This window comes from Strigops habroptila, chromosome 18 (genome assembly GCF_004027225.2).
Source record: "Strigops habroptila isolate Jane chromosome 18, bStrHab1.2.pri, whole genome shotgun sequence".
NCBI lineage: Eukaryota > Metazoa > Chordata > Aves > Psittaciformes > Psittacidae > Strigops > Strigops habroptila.
In genome coordinates, this window is record NC_044294.2 from 2,085,535 (window position 1) to 2,111,572 (window position 26,038).

The window sequence follows — 26,038 nt, forward strand, 5'->3', positions numbered from 1 at the left end:
CTGGCCATTGGTGACCTCTCCTCAGCTGTCCATACACACTTTTTTTCCTTTCCAATCTGCAAGAAGCCTTAAAATAATAGCATTACTGTACTTCCCCAACTCTGGATTTCTCTACCCCAAAGCAGCTCAGAGAGACTCAGTCACCAAATGCCATAAGTAGCTCCGTGATCCACCACCCAACCTCGGCCTGTTGGAGACCACTGCATGGAGATGGCCCAAAACATAATTGCTAGCTCTGCTTAGAGAGAAGCTGGGGACATTGGGGTCCCAAGATAACCCAAATCCCTCCGCAAGCCGGGCCCCTGCGCCCCACAGCTGGGCTGTGAGCAGAGACAGGAACCGGGGCTCGGCTGCAACGTTTCCTGTTTTAGAGCAGAGAGCAGCAGAACGAGGTGGTTGGCACAGAGATGGCAGTTGGAGCATGTTCGTGCCTAATAACATCCTGCTCTGCCGTGGCCATCGAGGGGTAGGACGGGACCTTCGGGCCAGGTAAGTGCCCACAGCGCCAGGGCGGCAAGGGATGGAGGGGAGCAGAAAATGCCACGCTAAAGGCAGCGGCATGCACCTTTTTTCCCCTCTTTTTTCCCCACTTTCAGCCTACATGATTGACACCAGAGGCTTTAACATGAACCAGCAAGAAGCACTTTTTTATTGGGTGGGGTTTTTTTTGTTTGCCTCGAAGCAAAAAGAGTAACAGCCTGGAAAGCAAAGATAAAGGACGTGTTTGAGGGTAATTTGGGGTAGCAGAAGGAGGAAATAAGAGTATTAGCTTGTCAAGAAGGCCTCAACAGTTTGCTCAGCTTGAGGTGAGCAATGGACTGTGTGTTTCTGTAAGCTTTACCTTGCTTTAAAGAGCATTTTTGGTTCACTGAGGCTGTTACACAAGCTGCTTGCAGGATGTGCTGTGCCAGGCTGGGCAGCCCAGAGGCCAAGCAAGGTGGGAGAGGGGCTGTGCTATCCATCAGTGGGAAGAGCTGAATGAGCAGGGACTGAGGAGGACATCCAGAGTCCGGACTGAACATGCAATTGGGCCATTTCTAAAAATTAAGAAGTATTAGTTGAAAAGTTCTTTTCAAGTGTCCTGAAGAGTTGGGAGCAGTTTGGCTGCACATACAGGCTTTGTCCCACGCTATGGGGTTCAAACCCAGCTTCGAGGGAGCACATCGCAGGGTGCTGCCATACACCCAACTTGGATTTCTTTGTGAAGCTGTTGCCAGACCTTGCCTTGCCTGCTGGGCCAGGGAAAGCATGTGTGCACCATGAGGAAAGGCCCTGGGTGAGCACAGTGGGACTGATGTGGTACGGACACGAAAGCTGCATGGGAACAACCTGCTCAGCCTTTCGTACCTGCTTTCGACCTTTGAGAGAGCTGGGCTGGTTCAGCCTGGAGAAGAGAAGGCTCCTGAAGGGGAGACCTTAGAGCAGCTCCAGTGCCTAAATGGGCTACAGGAAACCTGGAGAGGGGCTTTGGACAAGGGATGTAGGGACAGGACAAGGGGAATAGCTTTAACCTGCCAGAGGGGAGATGGAGATGAGATCACCGGCTCAGCCCTGGGAACAGTATCCTGGATGGAGGGTTGCAGACACCTTCCCAGAGCAAGAGCTGACCACCCCAACAGCACCACTGTTCCTCCATTGGAAGTACCCCCAGTGAAAAGATGGCACTGGTAACCAGCTTTGAGTACACCACAGTTAGCACAAGGACAGTAAAAGGAATTATGGAGCAGGTTTTATGCAGACTAAAAAGCACAGAAATATTATACATGTAAATAGGGCTTACTTGTTCCCAATTTTTTCCCCCATTAGACTCAACTACTTCCTTATTGCTTGAGAGAGAGTGACACCAATAAAGTTTTGGTGGTTTTGTTTTGACACTGAAGAACATTTAACTTGAGTTTTCAGAAACTAGAATGTTTTTTTCCCCTCCTTCCTACATTAACGTGATTTGCTAAATACAAGAGAAGCCCCAGACACGGTCACAGCAGCTCCCAGGATGAGCTCCCCGGGGCTGGGCACCCTCTGTACATGGGATGTGCACAGAAATGATGAGCCTCTTCACTGCTGATGGGGTGACAGGAGAGTGGGACACAGCTTTCGCTCAAGGGGAGGAAGGAAGAGGAGCAGTTGTGGGTAGTTATTGCTCAGCTCGGTATGACCAAAGTCCAGTAAAAACACAATGCACCGGTGGCTTGCAACTGTGCAGAGAAGTCAGCAAGAGGGAGGAGGTTTCATATCTACACCTTGCGTGCACAAGTAGATGGTTGCAACAGAGCTGGAATGGTGGAGCTCCGCCTTCAGGCCACAAAGTCCCCAGAAATAGAGGCAGAATGCATTCCTGAAGCAAACCGCTCAGAAATACAATGCAACTTCTTGAAGAGTAAGTCACACCACAGCTCCTCTGTGTTTGGATCTATTAAAACAGAGCTGGCAAAAGAAATGCACACTTACGAGAAGTTTAGAGCAGAAATAGCACCTATCAACAACAGGCTGAACAAGCCTGGAGAAGAAAAGGCACCAGAGAGACCCTAGAGCAGCTACAGTGCCTAAAGGGGCTCCAGGAAACCTGGAGAGAGGCTTTGGACAAGGGATGTAGGGACAGGACAAGGGGAATGGCTTGAACCTGCCAGAGGGGAGACTGAGATGAGCTCTGGGGCAGAAGCTCTTCCCTGTGAGGGTGCTGAGGCGCTGGCACAGGGTGCCCAGAGGAGCTGTGGCTGCCCCATCCCTGGCAGTGTTCAAGGCCAGGTTGGACACAGGGGCTTGGAGCAACCTGCTCTAGTGGAAGGGGTCCCTGCCCATGGCAAGGGGTTGGAACTGGTTGAGTTTTAAGGTCCCTTCAACCCAAACCATTCCGTGATATGATTCTATGACTCTTCCTGTGTTTTCACTATTTTCTTTAGGTTGGCTAAAGAGCTATAACAGCGTACCCAAAAGAATCAGTTTGAATAAAAGAGGTATTTTACCAGGAAATAAATTCTCCCAGAGGAAGCATCATTACTTGGTAGTGAGGCCAACTTCCTGAGGTTACATTTGAAATCCTCTTCATAGCATCCCCCAGGTCAGCACCCACCCAACAGAGGGGCAAGAACAGCACCTCTGTGTTTACACAGAGGTGTTTACACAGGCAACAGATTTCTCCAGGAACTTTGCTTGCACCCACTGCATGAGGATTCCAGGATGAGCATCCAATACTCCACACGCATTTAATCTTAGAAATAATCACTTTCCACTCAAACCGTGTCTTTTGCCTTGGTTTCAGCAGGACAGAGGACCCCAGAGTGGTCACAGACAACATGATCAACCAGCCCCAGAAGCCACGGCTGCGGTGCAGGCACGAGAGCTACGATGAGAAGTGCGAGCGGCGGCACGAGACACGGGAGAACCTGCGGCAGCGGCACAACGTGACAATGTGCCGCCACCTCGGGAGGGGGACACCGGATCCCCTGCAGAGCCCCCGGCAAAGGGAGTTCCTGAGGAGGAGGAACCTGGCAGGTCATGCTGGAAGGACACCGCCAGGACAGAATCCCAAAGCATGCGTCCTGGATCCCTCTGCGCGGTTGGAGCTGCTCCAGGTAATGCAGCTCAATGCTCTGCCTGCTCCGGGTAGCATGCGCTAGAGCACCCACAGATCAGAGCACACCCAAAAAGTGGGAATGCACAGACCAAAATGGGCATTTCCTAACAAGCTGCAGAGTTGAGCACGGATAAATGCTGTCACCTCCCTCCCGCAGGCTGCTCTCCAGTTTTCCACACCCTGAACCAGACGGAGATGTACTGCCATTCCTCCCAGCACAACCCCACCTCCTGGCTGCCAGACTATAGCTTTGCACTTACACAAATTACTTTTAGCCTTGAAAATTGAGCTCTAAACACCCGGCTTCCCTCCAGCACCTTCACTGTTAGCAGGAAGGATGCAGGAATGAGATTCCCTGGTACTTGTTACCTACCCTGTGCTGCACAGCTAACAATGACCCAGAGGGCTCACTGCCTGAGTAACATCTATAGAAAAAGGCAATGCCAAACACCCCGATCTGGGAGCCGAAACAGATCTCCTTCTAAATTTATAAGCCATGCAAAATGAACAACTCCCCTGTGAGGCTGTGAGTTCATCTTAGGGGCCTCACAAACCCCTGTGAGCAGAGGCAGTGGAATGCAAGATGACTTACACAGGCATAGCCTCAAGCTCCCTTTGCAGCACAGGAGAGTGCAGCGCAATTACCTGCCTCCTGCTGCCATTTAGGTCACTAAACCAGCAGGTTTTCTCCCACTTCCTCACAGAGCTCTGGAGCTGCTGCAGCCAAAGCAGCAGATCCTTATGATTTGCCACGGTTTCTTGGCATCTCCTTGATGCTCTTCACCCAGTCACACAAACGCTGGCCTGGCCACAGCTCCTTCCCCTCCATTCCTCTCAGCCCGTTTTGCAGAGATGCTGACTCGAGCTGCTCTCTCATTCCAGCACCCATGGATCTGCCCCACATTCCCCCCTGCGCTGTCCCGGCTCAGCCTCAGCATCCCCCTCAGCACTTCAGCAGAAGCCATCCGCAGGCAAGGTGTGAACACCCAAGGTAGGTGAGGGGTGCTAGCGTTTCCCTCCCGTATCTCTATCTCCATCAAGTGATTTGGGATGCTCCTCTCTAACCCAAGTTCCCCTGGCAGCAGCCCCACTCCTGCACAGGGTTTTACCACCCCAATCTGAGTTTCCCTGCAGGAGCCAGGAATATTCTTCCTGCAGAAGGATAAACCAGCCCACAGCTTAACCACCGGTGCCCTACGGCTTCCCTGTGAGTGGCCCGGAGTATCCAGGGGTCTGGGGGATAACTTCAGTCTGCAGGATCACTTCAGTTCCACTTCTCCATCCATCTGAGCAGGATTCCTCTCTGGTCCCTACTGAGTTGTGTTACTGGATGCTGTTTAAACAGCTCTTCTCCATTGTAGAAGCAATGCCATCTGAGATGGACACCCAAATAGAAGAAACTTCGCAGCCCCTCAGGCAGGGGTGGGATCATTCACATCCTCTCACTCTGCTTTCACAGGAACCCAGACCCTTACAAACCCAAGGGCAGGAGCAAAAGATTCGAGCCAGCAGACAGAGTAAGCCAGTCCCCCTCTCCCTCCCCAGGCTGGGGATTCACATACCTACAGGGCAGCAGCTTCCAATGCCCAAATGTGTTTAACCTCAGCACAAGCTTTCACTGTGCAAATACCAACACTCTGCTTGGGAGCAGCTGGTGCCCAGAGCCACTGACTGCTGCAGACCCCCCCCCTCACCCCAGTAACACGCTCTCTTTTTTATTTCAGTTGTGGAATAGCAGTTTTAAATAAGGTAAGCAAAACGCAGGTACTTCTGCCCAAGGATATCATAAAAGCATGGAATGGTGTGTGTTGGAACGGACCTTAAAGCTCCTCCAGTTCCAACCCCCTGCCACAGGCAGGGACACCTTCCACTAGAGCAGGTTGCTCCAAGCCCCTGTGTCCAACCTGGCCTTGAACACTGCCAGGGATGGGGCAGCCACAGCTTCTCTGGGCACCCTGTGCCAGCGCCTCAGCACCCTCATAGGGAAGAGCTTCTGCCTAAGAGCTCATCTCAATTTCCCCTCTGGCAGGTTCAAGCCATTCCCCTTGTCCTGTCCCTACATCCCTTGTCCAAAGCCCCTCTCCAGGTTTCCTGGAGCCCCTTTAGGCACTGGAGCTGCTCTAAGGTCTCCCCTTCAGGAGCCTTCTCTTCTCCAGGCTGCTCCAGCCCAGCTCTCTCAGCCTGGCTCCAGAGCAGAGCTGCTCCAGCCCTCGCAGCATCTCCGTGGTATCTCTTAGCCTCATTCAGTAGCAGCCCCAATTTGACAGATGACATGGCAAAGATGCCATAACTCCAATACTGTAAACTGCAAAAACCAGTCACTTCCATGGGAAAACCAAACGAACGCACCCCAGCAGGCTCCTCCTCCACCAGACCCAGGCCATTAGTTTCAGTTTAATTCCAAAATATTTGGATTTTGTAGCCAGTTCATGAAGTGTTTATAAACAGAAACAATCCCACTGGTTTTAAACATTTGTCCTTTCCCTTTCAGGAAATGGTGCAGTTATCCAACTACCTCAAGGTAGGTACCAAATATTGTGAAGCGCCCACAGAGAAAGCAGGTCTTCAGGAATCATAGAATCAACCAGGTTGGAAAAGACCTTTAAGATCATCATCAAGTCCAACCATTACCCCAGCACTGCCAAGGCCACCGCTAACCCATGGCACTGAGGGCCTCGTCTACACATTTTGAACAATATTATTATTATTGAATCATAGAATGGTTTGGGTTGGAAAGGACCTTAATATCATATAGTTCCAACCCCCCTGCCATGGGCAGGGATGCCTCACACTAGAGCAGGTTGCTCCAAGCCCCAGTGTCCAACCTGGCCTTGAACACTGCCAGGGATGGGGCATTCACCACTTCTTTGGGCACCTTGTGGCAGCACCTCACCACCCTCACAGTAAAGAACTTCTTCCTTATATCTAACCTGAACTTCCCCTGTTTCAGTTTGAATCCATCCCCCCTTCTCCTATCGCTACAGTCCCTGATGAAGAGTCCCTCAATGAATGAAGGGGTGCTGCCTGCCCAATTTTAACATGGCCACGAAATCCTACATATGAGCCACAGCATACCAAGACCTGTCTGTCCCCACTGACCAGCTCTGCCCTTCCCCATAGGAGGCCCTGCATCGCGAGCTGCTGCTCAAGCAGAAGATGGTGATTTTGCAGGAGCTTTTCTCCACGCTGCTGCAAGCATCAGAAAAGTCCTGGCAGGTACCAGAGAGCTGCAGGAGGTTCCTGCTGGGGCCATGGGAGGCTTTGCCTTGGTGGGACCGGGTTTGGGTGCAGCAGCATGAGCACCCCATGGAGCTCCCTTTCTTTCTGTAGCTCTGCCCAGCTCTGCTGCTTTACAGGTTTAAAAGGCAATGCTGTCACCCAGCAGACAAGACATCATGTGGAGCCATTCCCCTGCAAGTAGCTGCTTGTCCTGCCTTTTCTTTGCTGTCAGCTTTCTTCCCAGGGAGGGCTGAACACAAACTCCAAGTTAGGGGGTCTTTGCCTCACATTTCCTCTCTTTTGTGCCCCAAAAGAGTGTTAGAAAACACTCTCTTTGCTTCAGATCAACAGGAAGTGTAAAACCCTTTTCTTCTGCAAGGTTTTAGGGGTTTTTGTACTTGCCTTTCCCACTTTTTCTTAAATAAAAAGCAAACAGAAGCGTGTAAATGGGGAAAAACTTGGAATAAACCCAACCGACCATCTCACAGCAAATTTTCATCCCTAGTCAAAACAAATTTCAAATATTTTGAACCATTTGGGGTTGGTTTTTTTTTGGCCAAAATAAAGACTTCAGATGCACCATAGTGGTGCACCCAAGCGCTGGCAAAGGCTGCATTGAATGGGGAAAGACAGGCTGCTGCTTAATCTGGGAACACAACGGCTAACACCCCCCCCCCATCCATCCCACCCAGCTCCCATCCTCCATCCCACCACTGCCCTCCTTCCCTTCAGGGATGTATTCTGGGCCCCAGACACAGATTGGAGGACCCAGCACCATGATGCTTAGCTCATCGTGGTGAATCATGGCCCTGCATCAAACCATTTCCTCATAGCTCAAACAAAACCTATGGGCAGCACTGAACCAGGATCTGGGTTTATTTCCTATCAGGAGATAAAATTAAAGCGATGCATTTTATGCACCATATGAAGTATTTTAAAGATGATTATTAAATCAAAAATGAATTTACAGTTCATTGCTCCATTAGAAAAGTGGTTTGAAAGTTCTGTTGGGGCAGAAAAGCGAGTGATTGGATGAGATGGTATAAAAACCCCTTGTGTTAGACATGCTGCGGTTAGAAACTTCCGCCTTCGCTTGCTGCTTCAAATATAATATGAGCAGGAAAAAACACCCTGACACACTCAGCAGGACGTAGCCATGAAACCTCAGATTAGAAAGAGGTGGGTGCACTTTGCTTCTTGCTATCTCTGCTGCACAACAGAGGCTTTGCTGCTGCCTCTTGCTTTCAGCCTTCCATCAGGCTAAAAATTACCTTGCTGCTGGCATAGGAGCGAGAAACAAGACAGATGCTGGAGGGGGTCCAGGGGAGCTGCAAGGGGAGGCTGGGGGCAAGGGGCTTCTCCAGGAGAGCTGGCAAAGGGAGGTATGGACAGTGCTGTGCAGTGGAAATCATAGAATCCCAGACTGGTTTAGGTTGGAAGGGACCTTGAAGCTCATCCAGCTCCAACCCCCTGCCACGGGCAGGGACACCTTCCACTAGAGCAGGTTGCTCCGAGCCCCTGTGTCCAACCTGGCCTTGGACACTGCCAGGGATGGGGCAGCCACAGCTTCTCTGGGAAAAGTCTGTGCCAGCGCCTCAGCACCCTCACAGGGAAGAGCTTCTGCCTCAGAGCTCATCTCAATCTCCCCTCTGGCAGGTTAAAGCCATTCCCCTTGGCCTGTCCCTACAAGCCCTTGTCCAAAGGCCCTCTCCAAGTTTCCTGCAGCCCCTTTAGGCACTGGAATACTGCTATAATGCTGGTTGTTGCCTGTTTCCAGGCCCAGGTGAGATGCCACATGCCTGTTGCAGCAGCTTTTTAATCCTTTCTAATATCTGGGTTTTCAAATAAATGCTATTGCATTCACATGAACGAAATGGCAGTAACTCTTGAAACAGCTACAGAGTCATTTCTGAAGTGCTGCCCATGTCCGTGGGTGCTTCTGGCTTGATGGAGCAAGTGAATACTCTGCAGGAGAATGGGGGTGTCATTAAACTGAAAGGATAAAGCACTTAGTTCCTTCTGCCTCCCACAATTTTACTTCTAGGTTAAGACCTTCCTACCACAGGTCCGTACCTTAAATCTGTCATAAAACTTGCTCAGTTGATTCAAGAATGCTGTCAGATGAAAGAAGCTAAGTCTCAGTTATGATTACTAAAAGTAATTCATTTTAAGTTGTTCTCTTCTTGAAAATTACTGCTTTAATATATTTTCTTCCCTTCCTGACCTCTGAAGTTGAACCTGACCTTTGGAAGCACTTTGAAGCTCTGCAGAGTTTATGCTCTTTGTCGTTTCCAGTGCATTATTACTACTACAACATGCACTTGATTTTCTAGCATAAGCATTATGTTTGGGCAAACTCAAAGCCTTCCAGAAACAGCATTTATTGCTTTAAACCAGCTGTTTAAAATAAGGGAAGGAATATCAGAGAATTCACTGATCACAAGACAACCAAAATCAGTTTAAAATACTCTTAAATGACAGCAGTAGAGAAATGCAGAAGAGTTTGGGAGAGGTTTTGGAGCTGCCTATTCAGGTAACCTCAGACTCTCTTAAGAAGGGGGCTACAGAGGATTCAAATACGGTATTTGCAAGAGTATTTTAGCATGTTAACCCTAATCCTTTCCTCTACCTGGCTCCCAGTGGGTGTCTTTGGGATCTACAGCAAGGCAAGGATCCCCAGATGCTGTTCAAGCAGTGTCACCACAGACACTGCAGAAGAGAGGAAAAACCACCACCTTCTGATGACAGTGCCAGAAGGGTTGTTTGTTTGCTGTTTTATTTAGTTACAGGTGGAACTTTTAGTTGGTTTGGGTGGGGTTTTTTTGTTGTTGTTTTGATTTTAAAGCAGCCCCTTTCATGTAGATCATGTTCAACACAGGCTCCACCAAGATTTGCTCACGTAACTTTTCTGGTCAGAAGCAGCATTTCTTATTCCTCCGACACTCACTCACCCCACACTGCCATGCTGTTCTGGTAGCAGCCCTGACAACCAACTTATTCCCTTTAGGCAAATCTTTAGGTTCTTTTCCCCAATTTATAAGCTGTATCTCCATGAAAGGAGTTTGCCAGCACATTTCTCCTGTGAAGCATGCGAAGGGCCCAGCACTCCGCTGCCTTGCACTTTGCATGGTCATTCACATGTATGCACAATAGCCATAAGGCCACCATCCTCCAAGCACATAGAATAAAATACAATAAACTGCAGTGGAAAATTAGGCATAATATTTCACTTATAAAAATGCTTTTTAAAATCCCCCCTACTTTCTGAGAAGAGAAAGCCTTTAGTTCTTTCTACCAACAACTGAACTGGGAAGATTTATTCTTTGGGCTTGTACTGTGTAAACCTAACCAGTGCTAAAATACCAGAGCATCTGGTTTTGCTTGGGTCTAACAGCTATTCCTGTAACATCAAGGAGCTGCTTTTCAGAGGTTTGACTTCAAACAGCAGTAAGCAGAGACGACAGCAGCATTCTCAGTATCGGTGGTGGAAAAACAGCCTACGTGAACTCTGTTAGAAATTTTATCTGAATTTGCATGCAGCCTGGTTTCATGAAACAGAAGTCTGACTAACACCGAGAGGAGATTATAATGAGGAAAATGAATCACTGTTGCCCTCTATCCCCCTGCCCAACTGCCAGACGTTGCAACACAAACCCAACCTATTTCCTAAGGGAATCAGCAAGGCAAGACCTTAGCACCAGCTGGAGCTTGAGGGAAAGAGCATTGCAGGGAGAGCCATCAGCCAGGTACAGGGCTATACATGGGGACAGGCAGTTGTGCTCTGCCAGACCCATCCAGACTAACCTGAAATCCCCTTGCTCTTAACTTCTCATCTCACTACTTGCACTCAGTAACCAGCAGAACTGCCTCGGGAGTGTTTTTCTATACGTAAAAGTTTTACTTCCCCCATATCCCATTTATTCTGAGATGGTGAAGACTTCCTTGAACTCTAAGGATAGAAGAGACTTTGACCAAATTTAGACACAATGTCATAGATAAAGGAAGAAAGTGAATCAAAACACAAGCTAACAAAACACTGCGGGCATACTGTATAGTTCATGATTCCACACATCAGTTCAACTGTTTCTTCCCCAGGGTCAGCTGAATGAAGATAAACTGAAGTGCAAATTAAGGGCGCTTGAAAATCAGCTGCAGGCTTGCACCCAGGTAATGTCTGATTCACTGAGAAACAAACATGGGTGAAGAAAGGCATGAAAAGAGAATACTGAACCGTGTGATGAAGTCAGGTCTCAGTTTCTAGAGCAATCTGATTAGATACGGATCTGAAAATGATTTTTCCTCTGAAGCAATGCTTCACAGCAAATCAGCGCTACCTTTTACACAGTCTGGATTTACTAATACTCAGGCTTAGCAAGATTAGAGGTAAGTCAGGTAAGACCTTTCAAGCACTCAATTCTTCCTTTGAAGAGTTATTCAAAGGAGTGTGTGAAGAAGATCCTGATAGACATGGAGGACCAGAAGCAAACCTATGAGGAGAAGGCAAAAGAGGCTCTTCAGAAGATGCTGGAGGACAAACTCCAGACTGAACAGCAGCTGCAAAACTCTCAGGTAAGCAACATGGTTTACACCTAGATTTGCTGTAATCTAGTCCAACAGTGATGGAGAGCACTCACATTTCAGGGAAAGGCAATGACCAGCTTACCATTAGCAACAAAGATGCAAAAATACCATTTTTTAGCTACTGAGCAAAGTCCAAAGCAGCTTAGTGGCAACCTGTGCTCATTTTGTGATACACAGCAAGTTACTAAAAGGCACAAAATTGTGGAAATATGCTGCTATTTAGCAATTTTAAGTGTAACCCCTTCTCCTCCACCATCCCTTTCTCCCATTTCTTGCTCTGCACAGGGAGCAACAAGCCACACACACATCCAGGGACATGAGGGCTTCAGAGACACCTTTTCTGGAGTTGTTCTGTAATATAGATTTCCCCAAGAGGTAGCAATTTCCTTTGACACACAGGGTAACTGGAATTGTCAGAAAACACAAGTAAATCATATGGAGGCTTAAATACACCCAGCACCACAACCAACCCTCTGCCCAGGTTTACTCTGCCCATCAGATGGCATCAGCCCCACACAGGTTATTACAACCACCCTGGTACAGGCAGAGGCAGCGCTGCCCCAGCCCCACACAGCTCACACAAGCACCTGCGGGTATTATTCAGGGCAGCCTGGCATGGTCCCACCACACCACCAGTCACAGCCCATCCGTGGGTCCTTGCTCTCCTCCCTAGAGAAGCCTGGCAGCCACGAGAGAGGACCTTGCCTTCTGGAAGGAGCACTACACCACCCTCAAAGCTGAATTGACCAAGATGACCACGGCGCACACTGAGCTTGAAAACAGCTTCCACGTTTTACAGAGCAAAGTTCAGGTACGTCAGTTCCCCGCAGAAACAGCATCCACTGGAATCCGCATAGAATCCACTGGAAGCCCACAGGTCTCTATATAATAAATCCCCATTGCTGAAGCACAGTGGTCACATATACAACTCGAAGCTGGGCTGATGCTGTGGCTGTTCTCACCTGCAGCAGGCAGATGCACAGAATGAGCAGCTCCACCAGACCCTGTGCAGGCTGCAGAGCGAGCACACTGCGCTCCACCAGCGAGCCAGCGCCCTGCGGGAGGACAACGACCTGAAGACTGAGCACATCAGTGCCATCGAAGGTATCATGAGCAGGGGAATGGTAATGGGGGGGTCTGTCCTCCAGGTGAATGGAGGATATAAGGAAAATACTCTTAAAATCCTGTTCCTTAAAGCCAAGTACCTGCACTTGCAAAAGCTTCACTCTCTGAATGTGCTGCACACCTCTGCTTGCCATGAAAGCTTCTGGTTTCCAAAGGGCTCCTAGTCATTTCCAGCTAGATTAAGGGACTTAAGTCAAGTGACTTTTCTAGAAGGATGGAATAGGAGACCTGAAAATAGAAAAATCTCAGAGTCCTCAGCCTTGATGAGCACTTTTGCATCCTTGTCAGACCCATCAAACACAGCAAGGCAAGCCTGCCTGGGTTACTGTCTGAGGTGCTGCTGCATAGTGATGAATGTTACCAATGTATAAATACACGTTAGTAGTGTCCTAAAGCACTAATTCAGATAGAGACAAGGAAACACGCATACTTCACATGGCTATTTTAAAACACAACTAAGGAATAGTAAATGGGTGGTGGTTCTGTTTTCATAACAGGTCCCACACAAACAGCTTTAAAATAAACCACAAATTAATAGAATGTGAGGCACATTAGAAAAAACTGCCAAAACTGAAAGGGCACTTCAGAGCTAAAAATCACATATCCCTTCAGAGAAGAACGTTCAGTGTACCCAACAACATCCCCTCTGCACATGTGGAGGAGGGAAAAGTTGCCATCCTTGCATAAAGATACAGAGATTTCCATCAACTTTGATTTCCTTCTATCATTATTTCAGATAAACTGCAAAAAGAACAAAACCAGAGGGTAAAGCTGGAGGTGACAATCAGCCATTTGCACAGTAAGTAACACAAAGACACATAAAGCAAGAGACCTGCATTAGTGCTGTGGACTGTAACACTGACTTTTTACATTCACAGGCTTGATACAGAACCAGACCAAGGAACAGAAGACCCAGGAGGCGATGGCGCAAAGGAAAGGTCAGCAAACTTTGTAACTCCCACCTAGCACTGCTCACACTGGACACAGGAATGTTAGACCTGACTCTAGGAGAAGTCCACATTGTTTTAGAATAAAAGATTATTTTAAAGCTGCACAAACCAAGTTATTATATTCTTCTAGTTAACATTAAAACCTAAGTGTATTTATGATGGCAAACACTTGTAAAAATAAATGGATTTCACTGCAAATTCTACTTCAGTGGCTATGCCATTTTTTCTCCCCCCAAACAAAATACATTCCTGTTTATAATTGCAATTATAGCTGTACTTGGAGAAAAAAGTAATAAAAGGCATTTTAACTCTCCCTGCCCATTTCTGGCAACTACTTAGAAATCCCTCTAAAAATGATTAACTTGTTGCTACAGCAGAGGCAGGCCTATGATAACTAAATTAGCTCCTGTGTCCTCTGCTGTGTGTATCACACAAATATTATCTTTAAACTACACTGAGTAAACAAGATCTAAAGCAAACTGAAAGCCCAGGCCTGTTTCTCACCAGAAACCTGACTGTTTTCTAGACCAGGTTTTCACCACGCAGACCCCACCTCTCACTCCTGCCAAGGAGAAACAAAATGCTCTGTTAGAGCACCCCAAGGAGGAGGAGGGGGGAGAAGAAGGCCTGAAGGATGAGATGCAGAAAAGGACATTCCAGCTTACAGCAAAGGAGAATGAGGTGAGGAAGTCACTGAACCACAGGTGGTGGTGTAAGTGCTCCAGCAGCAGCACAACACAATGCACCAAAGCTCTTGAAAGTAACCTAAGCTTGGAATCTCCTGTAAGGATTCTCTCTCCTGGCTTTTTATCCCAATACCAGCATTACCTAAACCCCCAGTGCAGCCTCTACATGCAGGGTAGCACCAGCAGAGCCCTCTCAATACAAACTTATGGACAGGAGCATCTCAGCCTCACAGAGAAAAGCCAAAGCCACACTTTAAGAGCTGAAACCCTGAGCACAAAGGCAGCAAGAAGGAAAATAAAAGGCTTGCAAATAACAAAGCAAATAAAAAGGCCAAGGTCCTTACAACTAGGATCCAAAATTTCAAAGCTTTCTAACCTCTTGCATGGTCTTTCTCATCAAACCATGCCCTCTGCCAACAAACAGCCCCACAGCTCTTACAGCAGTCATCAGATAACAAGGATTCATAAAAAAGGATTTATAACTTACCTTAGCAGAGTTTACAGCCACACAGGAGAAGAGCTCATCCTACTAACCCAGGCTGCAAGTGCACCACCACCATCGCGCATCACCCAGCATCACCTGGGGAAGGGCTTTATAAAGCACAATCACAGCAAAAAGGGAACAGCTGGGGGGGACTTAGTTACCCCCACATTGGCTCCTGCAGCTTCTGCTAATGCACTGTTCATCAGGAAGGCAACAGGGTCCCAGGCTGTCCTGTACAAAAGGTGCTCCCTGAGTTTTGGGGTTGTGCACACAACCTGCCCTGTGTCTCAAGGGGTTTAAAGAACTTTGTAGTTGCTCTTGGAGTCAGTGAAATGTAGAATGAATTTCAGAATGAGAGGCAAGCCCTGCCATGAGTTTGCATTCCACATCTTCTTCCTGACCCTCACACTTCCATGGCCATGAAAATAACTACTGCTTCTCTCCCCCATGTGGTGTGAAAGATGGCAGCAGAGTCCAGCAGCTCACAGGATGGCAACAGGCTGTGGCAGCACCACATTCCCAGTAACGCTGAGATCTGCTCTGTCCCCTGTAGGTACATATGGACATACAGGTAGCAGGAGTGAAAATCCCCCATCACTGCAGTGCCCGTGCACGGGCGAAGCGCTGCGGCCTCTGCGGGAGCCCTGCTGCTGTCGGTGGGTACGGAAAAGAGGGGATCCCTCCTGCTAACGGCCCCTTGCTGTGCTTGCAGTGCACGGAGCTGCGCTCGGAGCTGGAGGCCCTGAGCGAGGAATATCGCTCCTGCCTGACCAGGCTGCGCCAGTGCCGGGACGAGCTCAACCACTTCCAGAGCAAGCAGGCAAAGGTGGGAGATGTTCCTTGCCCCAACTCCCACTGCCTTTAGACTGGGGCTGCAGATTGGTCTGGCAAAAATCATAGAATCCCAGCCTGGTTTGGGTTGAAGGGACCTTAAAGCTCATCCAGTCCCAACCCCCTGCCACGGGCAGGGACACCTTCCACTAGAGCAGGTTGCTCCAAGCCCCTGTGTCCAACCTGGCCTTGAACACTGCCAGGGATGGGGCAGCCACAGCTTCTCTGGGCACCCTGTGCCAGCGCCTCAGCACCCTCACAGGGAAGAACTTCTGCCTAAGAGCTCATCTCAATCTCCCCTCTGGTAGTTTAAAGCCATTCCCCCTTGTCCTCTTGCTACAGGCCCTTGTAAACGTCTTTCTCTTTAGGTATCGGAAGGCTGCTCTAAGGTCTCAGATAAATATCCCCATTTTGACATGTTTGCTAGTGATGAGAAGTTTCTTGTTCCTGACGATTTCCTAGTAACATTTGCTTCTCCTTTCAGCGACTGCGCGGTCACTGGGTCCCTCTCCTGGCGGCAGTGATAGCAATGGCCATAGCCACCTTCCTTGCAAGTTATAGATCATGAGAGACCTTCTCGATGAGGAACTTCACTGCAGGAACTGACTTCACCACCACCAGCAACATGCCCTCACCGCAGTGCACCTTCTGCTGTTTTGTACTTATGTGTTTAGTGCCTCTCTGAGCCGGCCTCACTCCAGACAAACTCCAATAAAGGTTGGAGATCCCCCTTTCCTTGGCTCTTTTGATTGCTTTGCACCAGTTGAAAGTTGTGCTGCCCAGTCCCCACAGCGTTGAGGGACAAAGCCACCACCTCTGGGGCCCGTGCAGGGTGGGAGGGATGGGGTATCCCATGCCCTTGGGATCCAGTCTCCCTGGTTTTCATGCATGAGAGGACTACAGGATTCTCTTTTATTTATTTCCTCCCTAAATCGGAGGTATTTGACCCTGGACCATCTCTACTGGTACCTGACAAAGAAGCCCAGGTCAGGGGGGTGTTTTAGCACAGTTCCTTCATGTACTGAGCAGTTTTCCCATCTCCCACCTAGTGTGCCCACCACTCTGATAGCCTGTCTTGTGGCCAAGCATCCCCACAGCCACATCTGCTTCCCTTTCACTGCCAGCACCACATCAATTCAACCAAGACAGGGGGTTTAAGCCCCTTTTGGAGCTGCACAGTGCAGGTTCTACAGTAGCACTTGCCCCTCATTCAAGCGCAGGCTGAGCTACGAGGCAATGCATGACACCACCTTGCACAAGTGGTATGTACAATATGGAGCCTTCACAAATTCAAGATACTGCGGCGTTCCAACACTTTATTAATCCTCAGCCGTTGGCAGCAAATAAATAGAACCTGACTTCACAGGGCAGTCTCTGCAGTCAGGATGGATGCTTAAACCACGACATGTGTACATCCACGCTGGTTTTCTGCGAAGCACATGCATTTGGTTTGTAACCAGCCTACGAGGTTGGGACCCAAGAGCATCACAATTCACCCATAGGGTACAGGATCTCTCTCCTGAGTCCATGATGCAAGTGAGAAAGGCCATGAAGTCTGAACTTGCTTGTGTTTTACAAGGCAACCGCTGGAAGAGACACCACCTCGCTCGAGATGCAGAGACCTACAAAGTCACTCTGTGCACTGAAAGCCTCCTTCAGCTCCTTGCACCAGGCATCCAGCGCCTCCTTCAGCTCCCCGCAGAGGCTCTCTGGGATGCTGAAGGAGTAGATCTGGACCCCGAGACTGTCCTTTATCCTGGGGCAGGAAGCCTGGGCTGTGAACACCCTCAGCGGCGTCAGCGCCAGGCAGTTCTCAGTGCTCTCCTCCATGGAGAAGGTGTATGCCGCCGGGTAGCCCAGCAGCACCCCGACGACGGTGCAGAGATTCCAGCCTGTGGGGACAACCTCGCTGGAGGACACGGGGCAGGTGCTGGCGGCCTCAGCAGCACTTAAGTGGGCCGAGAGGGTCGCAAGATGGCCCCTGATGGCCTCAGCCTGCGCTGGCCCGCAGAGAACCGGGCACTGCCGCCCCGCCGAGACATCCATGAAGGGTGCGGGGTGCGCGCCCAGCACGGCCGCCAACCTCCGCCGGGCGAGCGCGGGGTGCAGCAGCAAGGCCGAGCCCGCAACACCCAGCACGTGGAGGCGGAGCGGGGCCAGCCCGGCCTCCCTCAGCCGCTCCAAGTACCGCCGCAGCTCGGCGGGGCCCGCCGCGCCGCAGTCGTACAGCAGCGCCGGCTTCAACCCCGCCGCCACCGCCAGCACCTCCCCGGCAAGCTGCAAGGCCCGGGCCGCCGGCAACCGCCGCCTGGCCCCGGCCCCCAGCTCCTCCCGAGCCGCTGCCACAAGCCGCGGCGCCGACAGGGCTCTGCCCGCCGGGGCCTCCGCGCCCATGGCCGTTGGACGCGGAGAGGAAGCCACAGCCGGGCCCATCGCTTCCGGGGCGGCCTCGGTGCTGGCGTAGGCGGGAGCCCGGGGCGGAGCGGCTGGGGCCCGCCCGAGGAGGCCGCCCCGCCCCGGCCTGGGCTCCAGCGGCCTCATCGACAAGGGGCAGGGCGGTTAGGAGCTGGTCGCTGCCATCGCGCTCATCCAGAGCTTAGGGAAGCAATGTGTGTGGGGAAGAAGCAAAGCACAGAGCTATTGCCCTGCTTTCAGAGCTGGAGGAGGAGGAGGCTTCTCATAGCATTTATTTAACTATATTTATTTTTATATATATATTTATTTAACTATAGCATTATTTAACTATATATGTGTATAAGTAAGAAGTGTCAGCCTCGCAGCTTGCAGCTAAAAAGCACTTAAAAGAGAAAAATAAAAGTAGACAAATAAAACTGGAGATACACTCCCGGCAGGTTTAATAGAGCACAGATTAGAGAGGGAAAAAAATAATGATCAAGTATTTATATACAACACACGAGTGGGAGATTAAAAAAATACTACAGAATTGAAAATCTTACTTGTACATGAGTTTCTTAAGCAAAGAGCTGGACTGGAAACAGGGAAGGAGCTGAAGCTATTCCTGTAATCCCCTTCCTTTTGAATGCTTCCAAAAGTACCACAGACCACTGAAACTGAATTAGAAGACCAGATTTACATTGATTTTATTCAGATTTAGGCAAGGCACTTGTTATGAAATAACTTTTTCTGTATGTACAACATAAAGAAACCACGGGGCAAAGCCAAGCGTCTGTCACTGCGCCGGGAGCGGCTGCGCCATGTGCATGGCGGGGGCCTGCATGGGCCACCCCTCCTGGTGGTTCTGCAGCAGGCGGTAGAGCTGCTTCAGATGGGCCACGATGTTGTCCTTGATGTCGGGTGTAGAGATCTGGAGGCGCACGCTGCCGCTGTCAAAGGAGCGCGTGAAGTCGCCAGAAAACATCTCATAAATCATCCGGGCCACAACTGGAATGACCTGTTTGAAAGAGTTGGTTGTTTTAGCCTAATGGGCACACAGTAGATTCCTGTTCTTTTGCCCTGGATGCAGGGGATGGCTTGCACACTAACCTAAGGACAGGCACAGGTTGATGCTGTTGGGTAGTGTTTGTATTTGCTGTCACAAAACCCATCAGCCCTATTGGCGTTTCCTGGTGTCAATAACCCAAACAGGGAAGAACATGTCTGCAGGCTTCCATCCAGAGCCAACACACCGGTCCCCAGCAAGGTGCGTGTCACCTCAGAGCCTCAGCTCCTACCTGAACCACAATCAGCTTCCTCTCCCTGGGTTTTCCATCAGGCCATTCTTCTCCAAAACAGAAGTAGATCTCATATGGTGGCTGCTTCTCGATTTGTCCTTTCTGATGGGCAATCAGCTCTAGGAAGAAAAGCACGATGCTGCAGGGTTGTCCTCGTTTGGTTAGAAACACTCCCCACATCCCTCCTCATTGTATCATCCCAGGTCTCACCTACACAGTCCTTTGGCAGAGCCACCTCTTACACATGCACAATTACAGTGTGTTTCTTGCACCCAGAAGAGCTTTCTTTTACAGCTAGGCCCTCCAGAGTTTTTCAGAGCATTAAATGAGTGTACATTCACTTTCTTCTGATGCACGCGTGCTCCATGGTCCTCTGAAGTCAGGGAGGTGGTGGCTCCTACCCTTGCTCCAAGCACAAGCAAACTAACTGGTGCACCCAGGCTGAGCCCTAGCGCAGCCCACCCTTTCCAATAGTGCCACCAAGTGCCCAGACCAGCATCCAAAGCTATTTTCCACAAGCAGAAGTTACCTACCGCTTAGGAATGTTTCCAGACAGAAGAGTTTGACTTTCTTTTGCCTCTCAATCAAATTTGGTGTGGTGGAAGAAGGCGCGCAGGGACCAGACCAGTACACCTTGCACTGGCAGAGCCGGACAGCATAGATGGCATGGCCACTGACCTCCAGGATCAGTCCCCTGTCCATAACATCCAGCAACCGACTTGTGAAGATCTTCTGCCTTTCATTGGTGATTTGCTCTGTTCCTGGAAACTTTACTTGCTCCAAACTAATAGGCCCAAAGAGCTCTTCCTGGTCTGGCATAGGACCCAGCTCTCCATAGAAAAGTCTGCATCCCTGCGGGTTGCTTACAGTCGTTGTCGGCCCAGTCTCCTTCCCTCGATACTCAAACTTGATTTCTAGGTCTGTCACTGAGAAAGAACCTGTCAGTATGGCTTTTCCTGGACCTCTGCTTGTACTGCATCAGCAGTAGACACACACCACGCAACCCACACTACACAGGGATGTTTAAACTATACACAGTTCTCCATGCTAAGGAGCAAACAGCCACAGTGAGAAAGTCAAAACAAGGACAGAAGCTGTAGAAATCCATATACGTACTTGGTAGAGAGCTGATCCAGAGCTCAGGGCTGCTGAAGAAGTCATGCTGCAGCGCCGTTGGGGGCATTTCCATGTCTAGAGGTTCATTCTTTGGCCACACAGCTTCAGGGCTGCAGTTCTCTGCAGTGGCTGGAGCCATTGGAGAATCTACAAAAAGGAAGTGATTCCTCAATAAACCAAGATTTTATTTCAAGCGTGCACCACTTTACAAATACCTTCACTGATACATTAGTCTATGCCACCAACCATTGATATTAAGAAATGGAAATGTCTCTTGAATAGGGACGTGCTGAGATTGATTCAATTCTTCCTCCTCTTCATCATCAAGATCATTATCCTTTTCATCCCACGGAGCTGAGCCAGTGGAACCTACAAACAAGCACATTTTTGTGGGTAGTTCATCGGTGTGAAACACTGTGATGCATTTCTTGAAATAATAACGTGATCTTCATATTGGCTCTGCACAATATGGGACATTTATTTGTGTATTTTCCAAACAGAAGTAGAAAAGGGAAAATGGGATCCATACCACATGCTATTTCCAGTTTAATACATAATTCTAGAAAGCTAAGGATAAACTATCATCAATATTGGACTGTTAAGCTGACCGTGTACAGCTTTATTTGTTTTAGTACAGGTACACCACAGTTTAATATCCCCTTAGTTTAAGCACAGCCAGGTTTACACACGGCAGCTGCTTTCTGCTGCACGCAAAGGCAGCTTGAGAGTTAATGCCATAGAGGGAAAGGAACTCACATTGGACAAGCGCCTGCTCGGTAACCAGCCCTGTGTCAGCAAGGCCCTCACCTGGATTAATGATTGATCCCTGGGACTGCGGGATATCACACACTTCATAAATTTTAATAGGATTCATGGGCACCTCCTTGGTGCCATCGTACATCAAATTGAATTCCCGGCTTTTGTTAAGAGCACATCGGAGCTGGGCTTTCCACTTCGCAGGGTCCGGCTCATCGACTCCTTCCTGGTACTTTCCTGTTTCCACAGCCCATGCCTGGGGACAAAGTACACCGTGCTCAGTCCAGCCTTCTCAACAGAGCAGCTTTTATCAGAAATCAAGCTTCCAAATTCACTGTAAAATCCTTCTCTTTGCAGAAGTCTGAACTATACGTCTTCTGATAACAGCAATGGAAATTCCCACTTTTAATAGTTTTTCCCATTAAAAGGAGGAGGAGAAAATAAGATGTAAATCCAGATTTCCAAACCCTGTGCATCTTCATGCGTGTTAAGAAAGTATAAATGTTACAGCATTGGGCACTGAGTTTTTCGAGGTCTCTCAGGTCCAGCACCACGAGTAATTTTTGACAGTGAGCCACAACCCGCACACCGAGGAACGAGCTCAGTCGGAACAGAGTGGAAGAGCAGCCACAGCCATGCAACTGGTCCTCTCCCTCTCTCACCCCCAAATCAAACTATCAATCCACAATCCCTCTGAGGCAGAGGTCAGAAATTCCTCAAAGGAGTGTAGGAGTTATAATGAATCCCTTGGGATAAGAATATTAGGGACAGCAGCGATGGACATTTGTGGTGGACCTCTTCAGACTTATTTAACAGTAACAGTGTTTAATGGTTTGCTGCAAAGAACAGGCCAGCTACCACATCCTAAACCGAGCAGATAAGTAAATAGGAGTCATCTCCCAGAGCCCATGAAATCAGACATCATCTGGCCTTAGGTGGTCAGAAAGGGTTAAAGAACTCCACAGCATTTCAGGTAGTGCCAAGCCTGGCATCCAGGTGCACAAAGTGGCTTTTCTGAGGTCAAAAAAATAGGACAAAATGTGCCTGGAAACAGCTACTGAAATATCTGCTCAGCTCCTGGGCCAACAATTCAACTCTTTGTCTCTGGTTAAGAGCTGTGGTGTGTCTGAGCTCTCCCCTCCCTCACCTTGAAGATGGTGTTCTCCTCCTCGTGCTGTGGGCTGTGCCGAGTTGCGTGCTTCCAGGGGATCTGAAACCGCTTCGCCTCTCGGTTTAGCCAGATAAGGCCGGGATACATCCCACTATCTACCTGGGCCACCAGCCATGGCTTCAAGCGGACTCTTCGCGGGTGTAACGCCATCGTCTACAAAAGACAGACCAGCTGCTAAGGGTTAATTGAGACTCATATGCTTTAAAAACAGTTAATTCCATGAAAAAGGACTCTTATGCTGTGTCACTGCTGTGGTCTGTTATCTTCCTGCACCTTGAAACCACTAATTCAGATTGAGCTAGATGATTTTTCTGTCAGGAGCAGTTACAAACACATCACTAAACGGGGACCATAATTGTTACAGGAACAACAACTCACTGTTAAATGCTCCGGGAAGCAGAGACTGCACATTACGTGTAAACTGAGCACACGGAGGGCGAGCCCCAATCAAACCTGAGCCATAAACGCAGCGCAGGAGATAAAGCCACAAACAAGCCACAGCAAGAACAGGCAGGAGAGTTTCAAAAGCCTCCACGTACGCCTTAGCGAAGGGGCCTGATCTAGCGCTTCTTCAGTCAGGTCAGACTTGCATTGAGGAGGAGAAAAACTAACTTGTGCCAAACCAGAGGCTTTTGCCCCAGTTGAGGTGAAGGTGGAAGCATCAGGCTGAAGGGGACGGGATTGTTTCATCACAGAAGTTCCTCTGAAAGTCATGTAAAGACTTTTTCATGAGTGCCCTGAATGCAGTAAAACCATGCGCAAACATCCCTGACCTACAGTAACCAGGATGTTTATCTAGAAGGACATGAACTGCAAGTCTGCCCACACTCCTGCTAGAAATCAAGTGATGTTGACTTAATGTTTAGGGGTTTTTTTTATAAAAGCAATGCTGTAATTAACTGATCAAATCTGTTGTTCAAGTATCCTGGTGTTGCTACTACATTTGCTGCCAACCAACAGTATTCTTCCTGTGCAGAACAGAGACAAAGGCAAACAAGCAGAATGAATGACTATCCCTCTGCAAGAAGAGGCAGCATTTGGTATCTTTAGATTTTGGAAGGGGATTTTTACACTACAGGCGTGCTTTGAAGGTGTCTTTCCCATATTCACTTGTAAATCTTGAAACAGGCATGAGAAATTACAAGCATTCCCATCAATAAAGCAGTTACAGGATAGATAAAACCTTTGCCATAAGCCCTGAAAACTGCTGCAGGAGTTGCAAAATGTGTCTAGTAGCAGAGATAAGAGAAGATGAAAAAAAATCCTATCCAAGAACTAGTCTAGGAACAGGTTTTATTTGTTCAAATACCTGCAGATCCCATTCAGATGCAAGTGTTCCCAGAAAATTAATCTGAACACAGCTTATTTTCTCTGTTAAGTAAAGGAAACATTCAGATTCAATTGCAAATCATCTTTAAATAAGAGTTTGAACACGTGCTTCATCGAGGACCTGGGCATGTCAGCAGATTGCTCCCCAGGAGCAGCAAAGGATCAGAAAGCACTCATCAAAGTTATTTCTGTGCTTCTGAAACTCTGCTGTCCTAGTTCTCCAGGTGGAAAACACTATCAGAATTAAACTTTCGGTAGCGTGTTTGCAAAGACACAAAGTCCAGGTTAATCCTGGATTTAGAATTGAGACCAAATCCAGGTATTGATTGGAAAAAGAATAATTACTTCTCATTCTAACAAGAAATGAAAGCTTGTTTCTACCATCTCTTAACTTTACAAGCAGTTCCCTCTGCTTCTAATAACATACACCAGGTATATACACATTTGCAAGACCAGCAGTAAATTCAAACCCCCACACCAGGAAATAAAATTCACGCCTCTCAAACAAAATACATTCAGTCCCATGGAGGGTGCACTGGCATTGCCGTACGAGGTTGGAATTGTCCCTCTGCTCACAGACAGCGTCTGTCAATACACCACATTACAATGCTTTATGACCTTTTATCACCAACGACTTGTTGACACGATAACTGAGACCAAACCAACTTGAATCCCATTGCTGGGCTCAGACAGTGAGTCAGCCTCTTACAGCCTCCAACTTCGATCTGGCAGGTCTACCAATGCTGGAGGCTCCTGGAGCTGTGAGGGTGAGCTTGGGGAACATCTCACGCTATTAATGGGAATTGTCAAAGGAAGCACTCAGGCCTCCTCAGTGCACATACCAGGAATCCTCCAGTTTGCTTTATTCCCACTCAAATTGGCTGGTGTGGGGCGTAATTAGCACATCCCTGTGCTGCTAATGCATCTCTGGTCAGTGATGTAATTATTCCCTGTACCACAATTATTATTAAGTCAGACGTTTTTCCTTGTAGAGGAGACATTCACCCCAACAAGAACAACTCAAGCAAGCTCAGGAATGAGCAGACATCCTGCGGCCGCTTCCCTGAGGGCTGCAGACGAGAGACCAAGGTCAGGGACAGCCCTGGATGACTGGGGGGGTTCTGGGGGTCCAGCACAGAGCCAACCGGTGTAACATCACACAGATGTGACTGACGCTGGTCTCAGCCTCACTGCACAGAAGCTTCATTCTCCACCTGCACACCCAAGTGTCACACCCTGGTCACGAAGCCTCTAAAGACGGAAGGGGTCTTCTCCAGGGTCATTGCTGTTACACCACAGACCTCTGCTCATTACCTTTGACTGCCTTATCCTGTATTTCTTGGATTTGTATGTTTTTTTTCAAAGACAAGCAGCTCAACCCTTAATACTAGTATTCCCACAAAGAAACAGACTGAATTTTCATCTGAGTATCCAACACCTAAGCACCTCCCTGCACCGGGAACCTACAGCTCCACATTTCAGAGACCTCCACATCACTTTTCCCACAGCCACCCGAGCTCCCTGCCCTGCTCAGGGCCAGCAACACACCCTGGGCACTACAAGCCCTTACCTGGTGCCCAGTGCTGTAACCTCAACCCCTGCCATGGCCCGACAGCCTGTTACCTCGGAAGGGGCATGAGCCGTTACCGATAGTTTGGGTTCCCGGGATGGTAACGGCTCTGGTCCGACAAGACCTGTCTGTGAACGGGCCGGGGGGGTGGGGGCGAGTCACCCTCGCCCTAACTTTGGGCCTCGGTTTACACCAACCTGATAGACATAGCCTGAGGCTAATACAGCCGCAGGGAGCGAGCAATCCCATAGGCACCATCAGCGGGCTCTGCCCTCCCGCTGCCCCCCCGCCTCCCGTTCAAGCTCGAACCGGCATGTCCCGCCAACCTTCCCACGTCCACCAGCGTGTCCTGCGCGCCGCCGGGTCCCCTCCGCCCCGCGTGTTTCCGCGTCCCAACCAAACCCCCGCGGCTCGGGCGCGGAGCTCCACTCGCAACGCGGCTTCGCGGAGGGCGCTCCGCGGGGCTCGGCTCGAACCGGGTGTGCCCGGGCCGGTTCCCGCGACCCCCGCCCCGCAACACTTACCCCTCCCGGCGGCCGGGCGGCGGCTCCGGGCCCGCGGGGGCTCTCGGGTTGGGGGGGGGCGGCGCCGGGAGCGGAGCGGGGCGAGGGCAGCGGAGCGCAGCGACACCCGCAGCGTGAGCCCCGCCCGCACCTGCCCAGGTGCGCCGGGCGCAGCCGCCGCCCCGCCCCGCCAGGCCACGCACCCCTCCCGGAGGCCGCGCCCCCCCCCGGTTCCCATCCCCCGGTTCGGTTCTTGTCGTAGGTGGAAAACCGGAGCCGTGAGTCAGGAATGAGGGATCGTGCAGCGCGTTACTGATGGGTTTCAACGAACCAGAAGAAATCTGGGAGTTTCCTGTCTCTTTCCTGTCTTGAGATGAATCCTGGTTTTGGAAAGGTTGACATATCCCGGGAGCAATCCTGGGTGAACGTTTGAAAGTCTTCACGCACAGAG

The 26,038-nt window shown here is 49.6% G+C and overlaps 3 protein-coding genes across 6 annotated transcripts; 1 reads left to right on the forward strand and 2 right to left on the reverse strand.

Annotated features, from left to right (window-relative positions):
• Positions 1 to 180: 180 nt before the first annotated feature.
• TRAF3IP3 (TRAF3 interacting protein 3) lies at positions 181 to 16,185 on the forward strand. 3 transcript variants are annotated; one of them, XM_030473300.1, is made up of 16 exons: positions 181 to 489; positions 3,260 to 3,572; positions 4,457 to 4,565; positions 5,034 to 5,091; positions 5,299 to 5,323; positions 6,066 to 6,095; positions 6,695 to 6,790; positions 10,889 to 10,960; positions 11,222 to 11,362; positions 12,048 to 12,185; positions 12,343 to 12,478; positions 13,236 to 13,298; positions 13,378 to 13,437; positions 13,976 to 14,130; positions 15,173 to 15,445; positions 15,935 to 16,185. In XM_030473300.1, the coding sequence occupies exons 1-16, from the start codon at positions 422 to 424 to the stop codon at positions 16,016 to 16,018; spliced, it is 1,821 nt and encodes a 606-aa protein (XP_030329160.1). In that variant the 5' UTR covers positions 181 to 421; the 3' UTR covers positions 16,019 to 16,185. The 3 variants fall into 3 exon arrangements, with proteins under 3 accessions (XP_030329160.1, XP_030329161.1, XP_030329162.1); XM_030473301.1 differs by having other exon boundaries at positions 3,263 to 3,572; XM_030473302.1 differs by having other exon boundaries at positions 184 to 489; positions 15,332 to 15,445.
• A 554-nt stretch (positions 16,186 to 16,739) lies between these two features.
• Positions 16,740 to 17,869, reverse strand: C18H1orf74 (chromosome 18 C1orf74 homolog). The gene has a single exon (XM_030473280.1). It carries the CDS (start codon positions 17,842 to 17,844, stop codon positions 17,023 to 17,025), a length of 822 nt encoding a protein of 273 aa, XP_030329140.1. The 5' UTR covers positions 17,845 to 17,869; the 3' UTR covers positions 16,740 to 17,022.
• A 653-nt stretch (positions 17,870 to 18,522) lies between these two features.
• IRF6 (interferon regulatory factor 6) lies at positions 18,523 to 25,766 on the reverse strand. Of its 2 annotated transcripts, none has more exons than XM_030473531.2 (8): positions 25,609 to 25,766; positions 22,162 to 22,338; positions 21,066 to 21,270; positions 20,505 to 20,627; positions 20,259 to 20,405; positions 19,676 to 20,068; positions 19,143 to 19,261; positions 18,523 to 18,862 (listed from the first exon to the last, which is right to left on the reverse strand). In XM_030473531.2, the coding sequence occupies exons 2-8, from the start codon at positions 22,333 to 22,335 to the stop codon at positions 18,641 to 18,643; spliced, it is 1,383 nt and encodes a 460-aa protein (XP_030329391.1). In that variant the 5' UTR covers positions 22,336 to 22,338; positions 25,609 to 25,766; the 3' UTR covers positions 18,523 to 18,640. The 2 variants fall into 2 exon arrangements, with proteins under 2 accessions (XP_030329391.1, XP_030329392.1); XM_030473532.1 differs by lacking the exon at positions 25,609 to 25,766 and adding an exon at positions 22,959 to 23,262.
• Positions 25,767 to 26,038: the final 272 nt, after the last annotated feature.